At 39.0% G+C, this 17,484-nt stretch overlaps 1 protein-coding gene across 2 annotated transcripts in view; it reads right to left on the bottom strand.

Moving 5' to 3' along the window:
* ACSL1 (acyl-CoA synthetase long chain family member 1) overlaps positions 1 to 17,484 on the bottom strand; it is a 64,855-nt gene that overhangs the window by 15,026 nt on the left and 32,345 nt on the right. For both annotated transcript variants that reach the window (XM_011364016.2, XM_011364017.2), the window contains 9 exons: positions 15,902 to 16,016; positions 11,939 to 12,003; positions 8,786 to 8,887; positions 6,517 to 6,616; positions 6,122 to 6,300; positions 3,211 to 3,243; positions 3,005 to 3,056; positions 2,415 to 2,488; positions 921 to 998 (listed from right to left, as the gene is read on the bottom strand). In XM_011364016.2, coding sequence (XP_011362318.1) covers positions 921 to 998; positions 2,415 to 2,488; positions 3,005 to 3,056; positions 3,211 to 3,243; positions 6,122 to 6,300; positions 6,517 to 6,616; positions 8,786 to 8,887; positions 11,939 to 12,003; positions 15,902 to 16,016 — 798 coding nt within the window. The remainder of the gene's footprint in view (positions 1 to 920; positions 999 to 2,414; positions 2,489 to 3,004; positions 3,057 to 3,210; positions 3,244 to 6,121; positions 6,301 to 6,516; positions 6,617 to 8,785; positions 8,888 to 11,938; positions 12,004 to 15,901; positions 16,017 to 17,484) is intronic.

The following is a 17,484-nucleotide window of genomic DNA, read 5'->3' as shown; positions in this document are numbered from 1 at the left end:
TTAAAAATTAAAGCTTGAGAGGTTTTGTCCAGTGTGCCCTGCCTTCCAGGAACACTTCTAAAACTATAGTCAGGTACATGTGGTCCATTATCAACTCATTTGAGATCACTGGATAAACTCACAAGATCTCCTGAGGTGTGCAGAAAGCAGAAGTAACAGCTGGAAGATGGGATCTAATGATCCTTGATCCTTTAGGGGTAAGTAATTCCTATAGTGCAGCAAGCAGCCAATCAAAGGGTGGATTCTCTGTTGGTCACCTCTGTGACATCTACTACAGGGCCTGGTATATGGCTGGTGCTTAATAAATATTTGCTAAATGAATGAATGGTGCCCATTGTTTTTTCTATAAATATATAATCCAAAATTGTCCAAGAAAGAAAAAAGTTGGTTCTTGACTGGTTTTTAAACTAGTCACACAATTGTGTACAGGGAGCCCAGGCAAGATCATCCTGCTTTTCCAAGGTCACTTAGAATTTTGGTGAAAAAAACTAATCTTAAAGTAACTTGTATATTATGAACAAGCACAATCAAAAATTGAGACGTCTCACAGAGCGGATGTCTCACAATACATAGAACTGTATTCATAAAAATTCTACTTTTACAGTTAATCTTTCTGGAATCATGTCCACACTCATATCCTTCTAATTTTAAAATGAATGATTAAAGTTCAACTATCCAGACCCAGAAAATTATAATCTTTTAAATAATTAGTGCCATTTCTAAAATGGGGCTCAGCAAAGATTAAATTCAGGGATAACAGTGTACACATCAAACTTACCTTCATCACCTGTTCATACATGTGTGTAAATGGTAAAAATGAAATGTGTAAGTCACTGGCATTCAGGCCAAGTACTTTCTGTAAAACACAATGACTTAGTAGAACACAAACAAACAAGCAAGAAAAACCTCAATTGTCTTACCTCGACAATTCTCTCAAACATATGAGCAAGAGGCAAGAAAGAGATCAAGGTATCATCTGGAGAAGGATTGACAGTATTCTGTAAGCAAAGACACCAGAACGGCAGAAAAGCATTATGATTTCCAATAAGTTTCCAATATATTTCAGAGCATATAACCCCTTAACACTAAGGAGAAATAGCTTTTGCTAACGGTCTGCAACTACTTCTCACCAAAGAATGAAATGAAAAGCAATACTTAAATTATTCAAAGAGTAGAGGTCATTTCTAATGACAAAGTAAATCTACTCAAGACTTTGGTCAAAATAAAAATTTGCACAAATGTTAAGGGATCATGTGCTCTAAACATTTAGTATTTCAAAGTTATAGTACCCTGCTAACCAGGAACCCTAATTCCACCTAAAGATAAGAAATAATCCAATACAATGTAAGATAGCATATTATGTTATAGAAATGTAAGATCCAATTCAACATAAGATAGCATTTTACGCTGTAATGGAAAAAAGGGAGAGAAGATAAGAGAAATTAGATTTCCAAGTTCCTCTTATTTACAGTATGAGTGCATCTTGAGTATTTTAGTTTGTTCAACATAACAGCTCCCCAAGTTCATATGCTGAAGCCCTAACCCAATGTGACTGTATTTGGAGATAGGGCCTTTGGCGAGGTGATTGAGGTTAAATGAGGTCATCAGGGTGGGACCCTGATCCAGTTGGGCTGGTGTCCTTGTAAGAGGAGGAAAAGATACCAGAGACCTCTCTCTTATTCTCCTTGTGCACACAGACGAAAGGTCATGTGAGGCACAGTGAGAAGGTGACAAGTCTACAAGCCAAGCATAGAGCCCTCAACAGTAACCAAATATGCCAGCACTTTGATCATGAATTTCTTGCCTCCAGAACTCTGAGAAAATAAATGTCTGGTGTTTAAGCCACTCAGTCTGTGCTATTTTGTTATGGCAGTCCAAGCAGACTAAGACACTTGGATAGCAAACTTTGAGATTACAGGAAGTCAACTGAAATTCGAGGCTTTAATCTTTTTCATAAAATGGAAGTCCAATTGACCAAAACAAATAATAACGATTATAATAATAAATAACAATAATAATTCAAAAACTTCCAGCAGCACTTAACATTTCATTGTTAACTTAAAGAAATTATTTTTACCACACTGGAATAGTAGATAAAAAAGGAGAGTCATTTCTCCTCTGCCCTTTCCTGGAAAGATTTATAAGGTAATATCCAAATGAAATTTTACTGTATAAAAGTCGTAATAAATTCTGTCAATTCACTTAATGGTCACAAGCAGGACTTAGAGATTAGGTCCACAATGAAAACTATTTGAGTAAACTGCTTATAAAGTTCAGACCGTATCTATATTTCAGAGAGTGTTTCAAATATAGCATTGGCTTGACATGGTGGGGCTGCCTTTACCACTTTCATTCCTGAAGCCTAATATCAACCAATGACTATGAAGAAAGATGACAACATCCCAAAAGTTTACCTCTGTCATTTTCACAAAAGCTGAACAGTCGCTCACTAAATTTCGATGTGTGATCATTGCTCCTTTGGGGTTGCCTGAGGAACACATATGAGCAGAATGAAGTTAGAAAACAGAAACTCCATCCAAGAATGACAGAAATTAAGGAAGCCCAGAAACTCTGTATAATTAGGGCCTCAAATGCCTCTATTGTTAGGTACACGCAGGAAAGCCAAACGTTGAGTAACATTAAATTCCTGAGCAATCTGAAATCCTTTAAATGAAAGTTATTATCTTAAAGGATCTTTGTTAATATGGGCAAGTTTTAGAGGGTATGTGACAATAAGAAAAGAAAAACCAGGGATTTTCCTATTTCTGTAAGTCATTGAAACAATCTGCCTCAGGAAAATGGATTAAGTGTAGCCTTCAATAAATGTTTGAGGAGATATATGGCACTCTTCAGATTCTGAGAATGTCTTATAAGACAGTGCTTGAATCACTTCTGTTTCTCCTGCTTTCAGTCCTTTTATAGTCCAAGTAAGTCATCCCAAAAACGGGACAAGGAGTATATACTTCCAGACACCACGCAGAAGTACTTCTATTGCAAAACTTACCTGTAGTTCCACTTGTGAAACAAATTACTGCAAGATCTTCAGGTGCTGGAGGCTATGGCATATTAAAAAAGGGGTGGTGAGGGGTGGGGAACAGCATAAATCAGAATAGAAAAGCATAAACCATAAGACATTTCCCAAGATTTCTACTATTCTCCAAGATGATTAGATACTGGAAACTACACACAGGGCTGCGGCAGGATACTTACCTTGGGCTTTCGTCTGTTGGCTCTTCCCAGGTCCTTAATTAGAAAAGAAAAAAATCTTAAATGGAAACATTTTCTAAATGTAAAGAACAAGGTCACGTCAAGTCATTTCAAGCTGACTTTACTATGGGATTCACTGACAGCTGGCTCAAAGACAGCATAAATTTCCAAAAAATAAACTACGGCAACTTAACCTGAACCAAAAAAAAAAAATTTATCCATTGCTCTAAGAAGCCTTTTTCCAGTTGTCTTTCTTTTACACAACTATATAAATGGTATTAGGACTAGCCTTTGAAATAAATAGGATTTACTCAAATCGATATATTTCTTGTCCCCACTTCCGCTTCCTATTATGACCTTTAACAAAGCGTAGCTCTTAACCATCATCAAAAAACTGCAGATGCCGGGCACCTTCCCCAAATCAGAGCACAGCACGATATGCAATCAGCCAGTTCTGCATAACTAATACCTTCAACATAGAGAGAAAAATCAGTCTCCACCAGATTTAAATGCTAGCCATTTTAGAGGCTCAAATATCTGTATGCCCCACATGGGGCAGAGAAAGGATTTGGACACCTCCAATTATAAAACAGGCCATGACAGAAGATCTAAGGCCACTTCTGAATGCACATAAAAGTTCTCAGCAGCTGGCTTCCACTTACTACCAAGGGTTCATTCTGATGTTGTTCAGTTTACTACAAGAAGGCATTCTCTGTGACCACTTCAATATCTATTAATTTTTAAATGAACTATGTTATTCTTTTCCTATTAAAATTTAACAGCTTGAGTGAGCATATAGAGTTAGCATGCCTAAAATTAAATGTTAATTAGATGGGTGTGCTCAGGGCTCAGTGAGTTTCTGTGCAACATAGTTTTAAACAGTTTTTCATCTTAATCACATTTTAAATTATTAAAAACAGGAACACTAATGTCCAAATTTAAGTCAACTAAAAGCTAAAGCAATGAGAGTTCCACCAATTTTTTTCAAAATAATCTTTATCAGATCTAAACTCCCACTCATCTATTCAAAATTCTTACATAACTTCCTGAGATCTCTAATTCTTCAAAAATTGATGTTAAATAAAATAAAGCAATAGTAATATGCAATTTAGCTTTCAATTTATTGGGAACAACATTATCCAAATTAGTGGACTATTTGCCAAGAAAGTTTCACTGACTGAAACACGTCTTATATCATCATTTAGAAAAAAGGAAAGCCATCGTAAAAATAAAAATTTGCTATCTTAAGGTTCCAAATGCCAAAAGAAAAACATAAACAGAAGAAAAACTGAAATCCAGTTAGTGATTAGCATGCTGCAGTATTTAAGGGTGATAAAATCTGCAACCTACTGAAAATGCATTCAATAAAAGATAGACTAATGAATGGAAGGATAGAGTGATGGATTAACATGTGATAAAGCAAATATATTAAAATGTTAATTGTAGATACTTGGTGGGGATATGTGGTCTATTGTATAATTCTTTCAACTTGTTTGTATGTTTAAAATTTTTCATAATAAAATATTGGGAAAAATGTAAAAATTCCAAACACCAATGTTTCTATTTTTGATCCTATAAAAATATACATTAATATAAACTTGATCATATGATCAACCATAAAGTGAATTTTAAAGGTTTCTTAAAAACTTAGTCTTTGCTTACAACATTAAAAATAGATATATAAATCACATCACACAGGTAAGTGTAATGTCTTACAAAGATTTTAATATAAACTTTACAATCTTCAGTCATTTATCTAAATTGTTTAATCTTAAAATTACTTCTTTATCATATAGTGGTCAAAAAAGACAAAAAACTTTCTATGTGTGTGGTGGGTGGGTAGGGAGAAGGAGGAAAGATGGAGAAAAAGATTACGTTATTGTGAAAGGGGATCACGAGTGAAAAAAAAAGTGGGGAGGTGCTTGGTAAAAAGCTGGCTAAAAACCTAGTTTAACAATACAGCACATCCATTAACTCTTATGGACGCATGTTCTGCGCTACCATGTGTGCGTGCGTGTGTGCATGCGTGTGTGTGTATGCGTGTGTATGGCAGAAGGCTCTGTCAGAACAAATAACAGTTTCTCTGTGACTACTAACCTCCCCAGGAAAGGTTTTATAAATCCTTATTTGTAGCCTCAAATTCTTTATAGAACCACCATAAATAAATTTTAAAAACCCTATTTATAACAATTCTAGGAAAACACTATTAACATTTTCAGAAAGAGAATGACTTAATCTATTTAGCCTATTACTTCCTATGATGCGTACGTAACCAGATCGTCCTCCTGCCAGCAACTTAAGATTGAACTCTAATCCAAGGCCAATGGGAAAAAGCAGCCTCTTAGATGAGATAATGTCAAACAACCAATTTAAATATGGACCACACTCATTTTCCTAGAATGATTACCTTTAAAGTTGTGATAAATGTGAATCTGAAGAAATTTAATATGAAAATAAACCAAACCAACATCTATGCTGGAAATTCACCAGGACTCTATAAATTAACCTGGGAAAAAGAATAAGGAGGCACATGTCTACACCTGGCTCCATTTTAGAGACAAATCAGTAAGTAAAAGGCATTAAGGCCCAAGGAAGACCCACAAACTTAAATCTCATCTGAATCTCAAATTCATATTTCCAGCATTTATTGACGTGGCTTGTCAGAGATCTAAAATAAATATGTGTGCACTGCAATTCCCTTTATGAGAGGACTTTCTGTAAGACGTGATGCATTAACTCTGGGCATCAATGTAGAATTTTTTCCAGTAATGAGACAGGAGTTTCTATTGTCTCTCTTTCACAGGATGCGAGACGACTGGCCAGAAGTGAATTGCATGGTTGCACTGGAGACCACGTTTCAGCCAAAATGACCTCCGGGAAACCCTCCAGAAGCGGGCGAGGCAAAAGGACTCACCTCCAGCGCCTTCATGCTGATGATTTCCACCCCACACTTCTTGCCCCGTTCCAAAAGATCACTGTCATAAGAGTCCATGAGTACTATGATTCTAAGGCCTGGAGTTAACTTATTTTCGACACCTTCTAATAACATGTTGGCCTTCCCTGGCTTGTCAACAAAAACCAGAGAGAGTTCAGCTGGAAATGAAGAGATACAGTGAGGAATTAGTTCTAGGATATGAAGAGTTTGACTGGATAATATCTGACACCAGATTACTTTAAGTATTACATTAAATAGAAAGATAGATAGACGTTTAAATATAAAATCGCTATCAAATCAAATATAAGCAAATGTAAAGTCACCGAATCTAACCAATAATGAGACCAATGTCCACCCAAAGACCACAGACGTACCTTTGTTGACTATGTAGGTAATTGCTTCGGTTCCAAAGGTATCATAAAGGGGAACGACCGCCATTGAAAAAGCAAAGCATCCCTGTTCAATGATGACCCACTAAACAGACAGTAAAGGTTGGGAAGAGAAAACGAGATGTCATCACAGAACCACTACAAGGATTTAAAGTGGAAATACCAGATATAGCAAAATTGACATTTGTATATCTACTACTATATGCCAGGCACCATGAAGGATGCATAATGAGAACACTTGTCCCCTTCTTGAGAGGGAAGTGCAATTTACCTGAAGAACTGAGGCAAACGTGAAAGGATAATTAACAATACAAGACAGTGACCTACTCAGAGCCCAGACCAGCTACCTTTGTGGGGGAGGTAACTGAGCTTGCCCTTTGCAAGAGCACAATTCGGACAGATGGAGAGAAAGGTAAGGCAACCCCAACAATGAGGGCTGCAGGGTCAAAAACAGGGAGGTCAGTAAGCAACGGGCTGGCATGGATGCCCCAGCAGGGAGTGGGGAAGAGCAAGGCTGGAGGTGGGCAGGAATGAGCCTGTGCTCTCATCCCCAGGCAATGCACAGCCACTGAGGGCTTCTGTGGGGTCTGAGGAAGATCATTCTGGCAGCAGTGTGCAGTAAGGCCTGGGACTAAAGGAAGGAGGGACACACTTGTCTAACAGGAAAATCATTCTGGCAAAATCTCCCCAGGAAAGGGATGAAGGAAGAAAGTGATAGAGATCATTTGGCCTCCAAACTTGGCAGCCACATTAGCAACTGATCCACCTACAAGGCAAATGTGGCAAGATCCTCAAAGTCATCCGTTATCTTCAGCTGCAGTTCTTAACCCTCTGCAGAACTGACAGGACACAGATAAAGGCACAGCCGCCATGGGAAGGAAGCATAATCCGCTCACATTCACTTGGCCTGCAAGTGTTTTTCCTCCTTCCCCCGTCCCCTGGAAACCAATTTCAAGCTGCCAGCAGGGAGGGAAAGCCCAAGCTCCTTAGGCAGTTATATGTGACATATGTGAGCCTCTCTTGTACCGTATCCTGCCACTCCAAGCTCTCCCATGTTAAAATGCTTCATTCCTCAACATGGACATGTTGCTTGATGACAGCATTCCCTTGACTTCCCCACCTTCACTCCCATCAAGACTCCACTCAGCTGCCACCTCCAGGAAGTGCCCTTTGACTGAGCTCCCATAATCCTCTTGCCCTCTGTCCACGCTTGGCATGTTACAGAGAAAGCACCAGCTTATGGGGCTCTACACAGTACCTCACAAAGAGGATCCAAGTCACTGATGTACTTTGGTGCCTCGCACAGTGTCTGGCATATAGTAGGTGCTCGATAAATGTCTGTTGACTTGACTCATAATTATAGGAAGGAAACTACTCCTTGAAGAAATTTGTGCCCTAATTATAGACTCATTAGGTTCCACTAAAACAAAAATTCCAGGTATGCTCATTTGAATGGCTTTCACTTCAAATGAAAGAAACTAAATTTCATGAGCCTAGTCATGGTCCAGCTGTGGAAAATGCTGTTTTTCCCTTAACAGGACATAAAACTCTAAGAAGCTATTCTAATTTAAAAAACAGTCAGTAGCACAGGGATTGAACCAACATGACTTTTGGACATAACTAGACCTAAAAATCAATTTCTTCAAGCCAGGTACTTGAACTCTTCCAAGACGGCTATACTGTGAATTTATTCACTAATATTACAAGCAATACCCTTAAAAGAGCTTCTCATTTAAATTTCCTTTAATACAATGGTTTACAGAAGCACCATGCCTGGGCCTTGATAGCTAAGTAACAGACTGTGTCTAAATTAAGGCCAGCTCAAGATGAGGCACTTTCCCTGCTGTCTGTGGTATTTTAAACTCTGCAAACTGATCAGAAGGAAAACTCATACCTTTCAGAAGGAAAAGACGAGTTTGCTACTGACAACACTGTACCCCAGTTTCTCTGTACTTTATTAAGGCTACTTTTCGAATCACAGATGTCACCCGTAAATAGAAGATTTCTTTGTAAGGATTTTGTTTGGGGACCTGGTTTAATAATTTTTACAAATAATTTTTTTAAGTGATTTTTTTTTTTTTAATCCACTTTAGGCTAAGCAGGTGCAACTTTCTAAGCAGTAACACAAAGCCATATCTCAGTAGAAAGCAGACCACAAAATCTGGTCTCAAGCAAAAGTAGGTGTGGACCCTGATTGGCTCTTCTATCTGAGAACTCGTAAAACCATGGACAGTCGGTGCCTAACAATTAATACCTCAGGTCTGTTTTGAGCAAAGATGCCAATGAACTGATCTGGGGAAGCCTTGAAGCCCTTCTGGATCAGCGCGGAGCCCACACACTCTGACATTTCCGCAACCTAAAATGGGAGGAAGACCAGGAAGAGTATCAGGCCCAACTTAAAGAACAAAGCTAACTGGGTGACAGCCAAGTCTAACGTCTCAGCCAGCAGGCAGCACTGCATGGAGAAGAACAGGTATTCCTTTAGTTACACATTTTTGTACAACACAAAGTTTTACTTACCAGAACTCACCCTTAAGAGAACTGATTACAAAATTCCTTCTGCAAAGCAATAGGAATTTTGCCAGGTCACAATTATATTATACTTCAGGGTTTCTTACCCAGTTCTATTTTATACTTTAGTTTTACAAAATCTTTTAACATTATAAAAGTAATACAGGGACACAGGATTTTTATTTTTTTATTTTTTTTGTATTTATAAAGAGCAGTAAAGCAGCCAAAACTTGTCATTTGGTTAAACACAAAAGCAGCAAGTTTTGGGGAGACCTTTAAAAAACATAAGAAACAAGTTCTTATCATTAGGCTGTCCAACTCCATTCTTTAAGTTATTCTTAAAATAATCTTAGAAGGAGGTTTTAAATTTTTTTAAAGCTATATATATCAAAATTATCCAGTCACAAAATTCTGTGGGACAAAAGACCAATGGCTGGGTGGTTAAGTACATGATGGTAAATCTCTGAGAAAATGCCATGCATCTAGTAAACATTACAATTATGAAATCCATATCAAGCTTAGAATATCTGTAACAATTTTAAGTAAAATAATTACAAAAATGCATACTATCATTACAACAAAGGAAAAATAGTGGATTTATAAAAATTAGGCAGGGCTCTATATACTTGTCCCCATATTTTCCCCATTCCTGCCCCAAAGTAACTAAAAAAAGCTTGTAAATCTGAGAATTTGGAATTATTTTCTTAATACTCTCAATTGAATTTTCAAGAGCACTTTTAATTCACAACCACACCAGCAGCAGATAAAGCCACACCTATCCCCACCCCCAAGCCCTGTTGGTTCTGGCACATGGTGTCATCCCCTACTCTGCTTATGGGAGTGAGAGCTGACACTGGTGAGGTGACAGCAAGCATATCATTAGGTATGCTTATTACCTACATACCCCATGCACTATTTTACAACTCTTGTTTGCATTTAAGGGATGGGAACCTGTGAAATGCCTGCAGTGGTTTGCAAAGCTTATTGGGAAAATATGCATGCATTTATATCTCTAGAAAGAGGGTCCATACTTTCTTCAAAATACCTCCAAGGGGATGCTAGCCTCTCAAAAGTCTGAATCATTGGGGTAGTGGAAGAAATGACCTAAATGTACAAATCCAAAGTTGGCTTCAGCTAAGTTTAGTTTATATCTTCACCAGTCTCTGACTAAAACATACAATATATAGATTACCACCTTCAGAAACCTCAGGGATTTTCAATCTGGTTTGAAAAACTCAATCTGAAATGGAGGTGTCTTCTCTCTCCCAGCTGACTCACAAGAGAATATGGGAATATGTTACCGTGCATAACTAACAGAAGTAATCCAGAAAGCACTTGGGAATTCTGTGAGGCCCGAAGACCATCATGCAATGTTATATGTCCAACATACATAAACTATTTTTACACCACATGCAAAAATGAAGGAATCTTGAAAACTACTATTCAGACACTACTTTTTGGCTCTGGTAAAGCAAAATAAGAACAGTGAAACTCCTCCAGTCACCTGAGCTACACAGCTCTTCACTCCTTCTACAAGAAGGGTATAGCTAGCTGTTTTGCCTCTTTGTGCCCTCTCTCACTTTTCGCTCGCGCACTCTCTCTCTCTCTCTCTTTCTCTGGACATTTTGGATGCTATATGTTTACCTTCAAGCTCTGAGCCAGTGTGGCACATACACTCTGGATAGATCTTCCAGCCCTGACTTTAATTATAGAGAGGGAGAGAGAGGGGTGGGGAGGGAGAGAGAAAGTAAAAGAGGGAAAGAGTGAGGGAGGGGTGGGGCAGAGACAGACAGAGAGACCCAAGAAAGCCTTTTGCATTTTGCTGATTCTCAGATGAGGGAAGGGAAGAAAATGTGTGTTTTGGTCTAGAGAACGCATAGAACATTACTCCTGAGCTGCCTTTGTGGCTCCTAATGACAACTCCTTCACATACGCACCCCAGTACACACCAACTACTAAAAGCATGTCCACATGAAGCATGGAGGGAAGAAGTTCATTTGTATTCACAAATGTCACAGGATTACCTGCTCCTAGAGCAGGGAGCCATTTCCTGTACAGCTTGCTGGAGATAAAAGGAAGCGAAGCTGACACTCCTAGCTGCTCCTGCTGGTCCTCAGGCACTACTTGGACTGAGGAGAAGTATGGGAATGTAAATTTGTTGTAATCATGATAAAAATAAAAACAAACAGCAAGACCTTCCTGCTCAGGTACCTGCCACTCACAAACTACTACTTACACAGCTATAGCCACGGATCAGTTGGAACTGCAGAGTGACAAAATAAAAACACCCACATTCCAGCTTCCTTTGTGTTTATAAAGAACACAGGTGTTGTCTCTGAATATCTGTGCTGCTCTCTATGGCGGCCTTGGGGTTAAATGTCACACCAGTCCTGAGTTGGTCATGATGCACTGAAGAGCCCTACACCTGATGGCAGAGACCTTACTTCCGGTCCTAGTTTTGCCACTAACCAGCTGGGACCTTGAGCCAAGTCCCATCCTTTCCTGGAGTGTGTTTTCCTCATTTACAAAATGAGAGGGTTACTCTACATTGGGGCTTTTAAATTTTTCTAGAACCTTTCAAGTCACAGAGGAATAATCTTATCGCCCCACAGCATCTGGGAGGAGTGTCACCGGTTTCAAGCATACTTCTAGTATTTTATCTTCGAAATGATAATATCCTCCACAACGCATTCACTTCATTTCCAAAATAAAGTGCTCTAAACTACCAGCTAAATTATTTAACTAGTTTTCCCAAAATCTTTGTGTCAGACTTCTCCATTTGCAGCACATACACTCTGTAGAGACTTTCTAGCCCTGACATTAATTACTGCTCCAAGAACTGACATACGTAAGCATTACAGCTTGCATGAGGCGTCCACAGAGCTAGAACACTCACCTGCTTGTATGAAAGCCATTCATAGGGTTGGTCTGGCTTCCGAGAGCCTAAACAAGGCCCATTATCTAAAGAAAGAAAAAAGGAAAGAAAAAACAAAGAATGGGTGCAACGTGCATTAATATTCCAATTTGTATTCCACCTCAGTCCACAAAGTATCAGGTAGACTATAGTGGTCATCCAATTAGAAATAATGAGTTCAGATGGGAAATGTTTTCTCTCTGGGTTTTGGCCTGATTTTTCACTTGCTTATTTATTTCTATTTTGTTTCTTAAGTGGGGCAGGGAAGGAGGAAAATGAGAGGAGAGAAGGCAAATATAAGTTTTAAGGACACTCAACTTGTGAATTCTTCAATACCTTATTGGTTTAGAAAGGAATTAGTAGCTGAGTGGTAGAGATCTTGATATGGGTTTTCAGAAGTATTCTTCAAAATTTCTGAAAAAGCTTAAAGCATTCTAACTCAGAATGAGAAAGGGGAAATATAATTTTTTTTAAGTTTCCAACTTTTGATGATCAAAGGTATCAGGAATCACCTGGAATTCTAATTACATGGGTGAAACCCTGATTGCAAAGAAATAAAAATGAAAAAAAGATGCAAATGAGGGAAAATTAGGGGGCATTTGTGAAAACAAAAGTCAAGAAATGTCAGGATATGTCCTGATTCCAATTTAGGTACCTACTAATCAGAAAGAAAGAAAATCCATTTTAATTATCCATACTAAAGGCTAGGACAGTAATAAACATAACTGTAAATCATTTATATTTGGAATTATACAAGTTTCTTTCTAAAGATTAATCCCAAGCTAACTTTGTGCTCAGTCTGTAGCTGTTGAAGGGAAAAGCTATGTCCACTTGAAAAAAAAAAGCTGCCACGTTTAGACGATGAGTCAACCACGTACAAGAATGTTTCCTAATTGGAAACACAGGCTCTACTACCAGCTCCATGTCACACTGGGCACGTGTAGTTCCTTCTACGCGGACATTTGAAGTTGGATGTTTTGTAATCTCCCATCTGATGGGGCATCTACATTTCTTTTTTGAAACCATAACACATATGGCTTCACAGTTTTTGGTTTGAGTATCAGCTGACGTATTCAGATTTGGGTTGGGGACCTGGAGGGAGGGGGAGGGAAAGCAGAGCATGGCCCCATCTGGGGCCCTGACCAGCCTGGGCCTCCTGCAGAGAATTAGACCCTAGAAGACTGACGTGGGATGTGCTTGTGGATTCAAGGACCAGTCATGACGAGGGGGAGGACCCAGGTCATACAAGCCCACACCTTCACACTGACTTCTTGACTCTCTGATAAAAACAGAAAAGAGTGCCAAGAAGGCCCGATTCTCAGACCCGCTTCTATCCACAGGGACTGTTATAAAGACCAGGCTGCCAGTTATAAAATAAGTCCTGGGAACATAATGTACAGTATGGTGACTATAGTTAACAATACTGTACTGCATATTTGAAAGTTGCTAAGAGAGCAGATCTTAAAAGTTCTCATCACGAGAAAACAAAATTTGCAACCATGTGAGGTGATGGATGTTAACTTAGACTCATTGTGGTGATCATTTCACAATATACACAAATATGAAATCACTATGTTGTACACCTGAAACCAATATAATGTTATACGTCAATTATATCTTAAAAAAAAAAAAAAAAAAAAAAGACCAGGCTAAATATGACACGTTCCATCAGATGTTGTTTTCAGATGAAAAAAAAAATATATACATTCTCAATATGAAATAATACTATTTTATTCTTCAAGAAAAGGAACTGGCAATCTATAGCCAGAGGCCAAATCAAGCCTGCCACCTGCTTTTGTAAATACAGTGTTTTTGCAACACAGTCTCATTTATTTACATATTATCTAAGGCTGCAGTTGAACAGTTCTAACAGAGACCTGATGGCCCAAAAGGCTTAAATATTTACTATCTGGCCCTTTACAGAAAAAGTTTGCAGACTCTGTCTCTAGGACAGTGTAGTTACTTCCCAGGCTCACCTAGGAAACTTAAAAAATATACTGTACTCAGACACTACTAACAATATTTTTGATATAATTGGTCAGGGATGGGGCCTGGGACTTAGTATTTTTCGAAAGCTGCCAGGTGACAGACACTACAGTGCAGCTAGGGATGAGAACTACTGACAAACAGGGAATTCAATTTTCATAAATGGCTTCCTAGGTACAGTTTTAAAATACTAGGTTTAAAAACTCTAGGCTGGCTTTTCCCATCATTCAACAAACTCCTAACTACCTTATCTAGAGGCTGGCTTTTGCTCTCCTATAAAAGTTTAATCTTATGGTAACCCAAGAAAATTAAAGCTTAGAATAAAAAGATTCTCTGGAAAAAGAAGACTGAACTTGTTTTTCTTCAACATTCATATAAGTTTCAGAAACATTCATATAAGTCCTTCGTTTTCCAAGTAGAGAAAGTGACTCCCCAAAAAGTTACATGACTTGTCTTAACATCAGGGTAGAGTCAGAAGTATAATGTAAGTCACCATACTCCTAAATAAATCCCATCCTCTGTTAACAATGTAAAAATGTATATACACACTTATACACATACGTGCTTTCTAGTAGTGGTTAAAAAAGAACAACACACACACACACACATATATACACACACATATATATTATATATTTTTTTCATGTGGCCATATGTTAGGACGATCTACCTTACAGTTACTCTCACAAACTCTGACCCTGCTGCTAACTCTGAAGCATTCATAAATTAAATAATACAGAAGTTTATTTTCCCTTTATAGCAAGGCTTAATGAATCTGCTACAGGGATATTGGGGCAAATACATTGAACTGAGAATATAATTTTGGGCACTTCTTGCATGCAACATATTGTGGGGGACACAGAGAGCAATGGCACACAGTCCCGGACCCATAAGGAGATTACAATCTCGCTGACAATGGCAAAAACAAAAGCTAACCACCGAAAGATTTAAACAACAAAGCATGGACCCCAAGGACCAATTCTAGACAGGAACCTGTAACAAGCAAAAATAAAGAGACTAAAAGAAAAAGAGGGGCAGGGTATCCTCTCCTTCAATGAGGGTGCATTAACGGAAGACCTACTGTGTGCCAGGCTCTGTCAGTGCCCCGAGAAGAGAGGGCTACCCTATTCAAGGAGCAGCCTCTGAGGGGGACGGGGGTGCAGAAGGCCAGGAAACATCTCTCTCACTAAAGGGGCTGGTATGGAAATAGGTGAGGGATGCTGGGAAAGGGGGGAAACGCGTCACTTGGAGGTAGGGGATGAAAACGATACACCAGGAAGCTTTCATAGGAAAGGTGAAATGCAATCTGAGTTTTATAAGATTAGGAAGAATATATCAAGCACCTGGGCTGGGTGTAGGAAAGAAGAGATTTTATGATTGGGGTGGGGGTAGGGGAAGTACACAAAGACATGGGATTATGAGAGAGAACAGGGGGTTGTGGCTTTGCAAGAAGTTCAGCGTGACTTGAGAGAGTACATATGGAGCTTAGAAGAGAGAAAGGAAGACAGGCACCAGATATCATGGGGTCTCTGACACCAATGTTAGTAATTAAGGGTAGTCGCACCGCTTCCTTGGGATGTCAGCGTCTATGTCTCAAGATATAAGTCTCCTGGTAGATAAGTTTAAAAAATGTTGAATCGGGCCCAATTATACAGGTCTCTTGACTGCAGGAAAAGTCAAAGCCCATAATGAGCTAATGTACGTGTGACTCTCCATAAAATATATGACATACTGAACACATATGTGACCACGGAACCCACTTTGCCCAGGGGAACATCTATCTAGAGTGGCCAGTGAGCTTTGGGACTCACTCTGGAGAAGTTATGGGAGGAGACAGGGAGACTTGAACGATACTAAAGAGGCAAGAGACGTGAACAAATATGCTTTTCTGAAGAAATACCACTCCCTCTGAATGAAAATCATTAGGCGTTAGCCACACAAATTCAGTACGATGCTCACTTGACACCTTTACGCCTCTCTGGAAACTTTCATATACGGTTCTGACGTCATCGTAGAAATATTCCAGGAGCTCATCACTATCAAGTAGCGCGGATCTCCGTGCACCACCACTGCCCTATGGAAAAAGACAGAGAGAGATGAGCACATTAAAAGAAAGCATTAAAAATAAAAAGCCTAACGTGCATGCCCATGATCCCCCCGGAGGCCCCTGTGGAGTACCTGCTCACTGAGCATTTGTTGAATGGACTGAAGTATAGGATGTGACACAGAGGACCAATTTTGTGTCAGCTCTTGTGGAAATGACGTACCATTCAGTTTCACTTCCATAATGTTATCTACATTCCTTATTGTTTCATTATATTTGACTGTGTTCTTTTTGAGATTATTTCCACTCTTCTCTTTGCCAACTGCACTATAATCCATTAGGAACTTTGTTTTCTCATAGAACATCCAACAGTTACAATCGTCAGCTACAAGATGCATGGGTATGCAGACGCATCTGTACATGTGTGTGGCGTGTGGCACTTACAGGCAGGCAGATCTGACATCGTTGTGCACCCTCTCTACACTGTCTTCATCTGTTGGCTCAGTAAGCACATCTGCTACGTACCAGAGCTCCTAACCAGTAGCAGGTGTCATCTTAAGGGGCGGTCGTTCTCAACCTGGAAGCTGCCGTGCCTTCCTGGGCCACCCAGACACTGCAAGGGTAAAACTCAACTACTATGATGCCAGAGTCTATAATTTTTTTCTTTTTAATTTTGGGGAGGGGTCTTCTCATTTGCAATGGTCAGGAAACATTTTCTTGGGGGAAATTAGGCCATGATATGAGGACTTCTGATACCACAAAAAAAGGGACTGTTCAAAAGTGGGAGAGAGCGTTTCTGGCTTGAGGTTTAAAGAAAAGAGTCAGGAAAGCCTTCATGAAGAAAGGCAAGGGGCTAGGTCTCAAAGGCTGTGTAGGCAGAGCTGATGGGGAAATGGGATGTATTCCAGGGGAAGACACACCATGGAGACCCTTCATAAGGAAATGATTGCTGAATATGTTTTGATGGCTTCCTTTTCTTGTTTTTTTTTTTTTTAATTAGAATTCATCGCTCCTCCTCCTACATGCTCTCTTTCCTTCCCTCCAAGTTGTCATTTATATAGTTTAAAACTTTTTAATAACATAGAAGTATATCAAGGAAAAAAGTAACTAGGCCCTATTATCAGTGTGGTAAGTCCCTTCCAGACTTTTTTCTATTCTTATACATTTATATACTTTCTTTCAGTATCTACTATGTGCTACATATGTATGTTTAACTCTTGATCTAAAACTGCTAATAATTTTCTGGAGTAAATATCACCCAATCATATATTCTAATCATCACACAGTCATCGCTATCTTGGCAGAAACTTTCTAATACCTGTAGCCACGACTCCAAGCCTAATTATTAATTACAACATGCTACTTTATAAAACAAAGAAGTTATTCTTCATGTGCATAAACATGGAAATAGAATTATGTATTATTATTACTTAATCCCTGAGTCTTTTTTCTCATCTGCAAAATGGGGATACCATGTGTCCATGTCCAGGGTTATTTT

Source organism: Pteropus vampyrus, unplaced genomic scaffold (assembly GCF_000151845.1).
Source record: "Pteropus vampyrus isolate Shadow unplaced genomic scaffold, Pvam_2.0 Scaffold92, whole genome shotgun sequence".
Classification (NCBI taxonomy): Eukaryota; Metazoa; Chordata; class Mammalia; order Chiroptera; family Pteropodidae; genus Pteropus; species Pteropus vampyrus.
The sequence above is the reverse complement of the archived record's forward strand: the minus strand, read 5'-3'. Positions and strand labels throughout refer to the sequence as shown.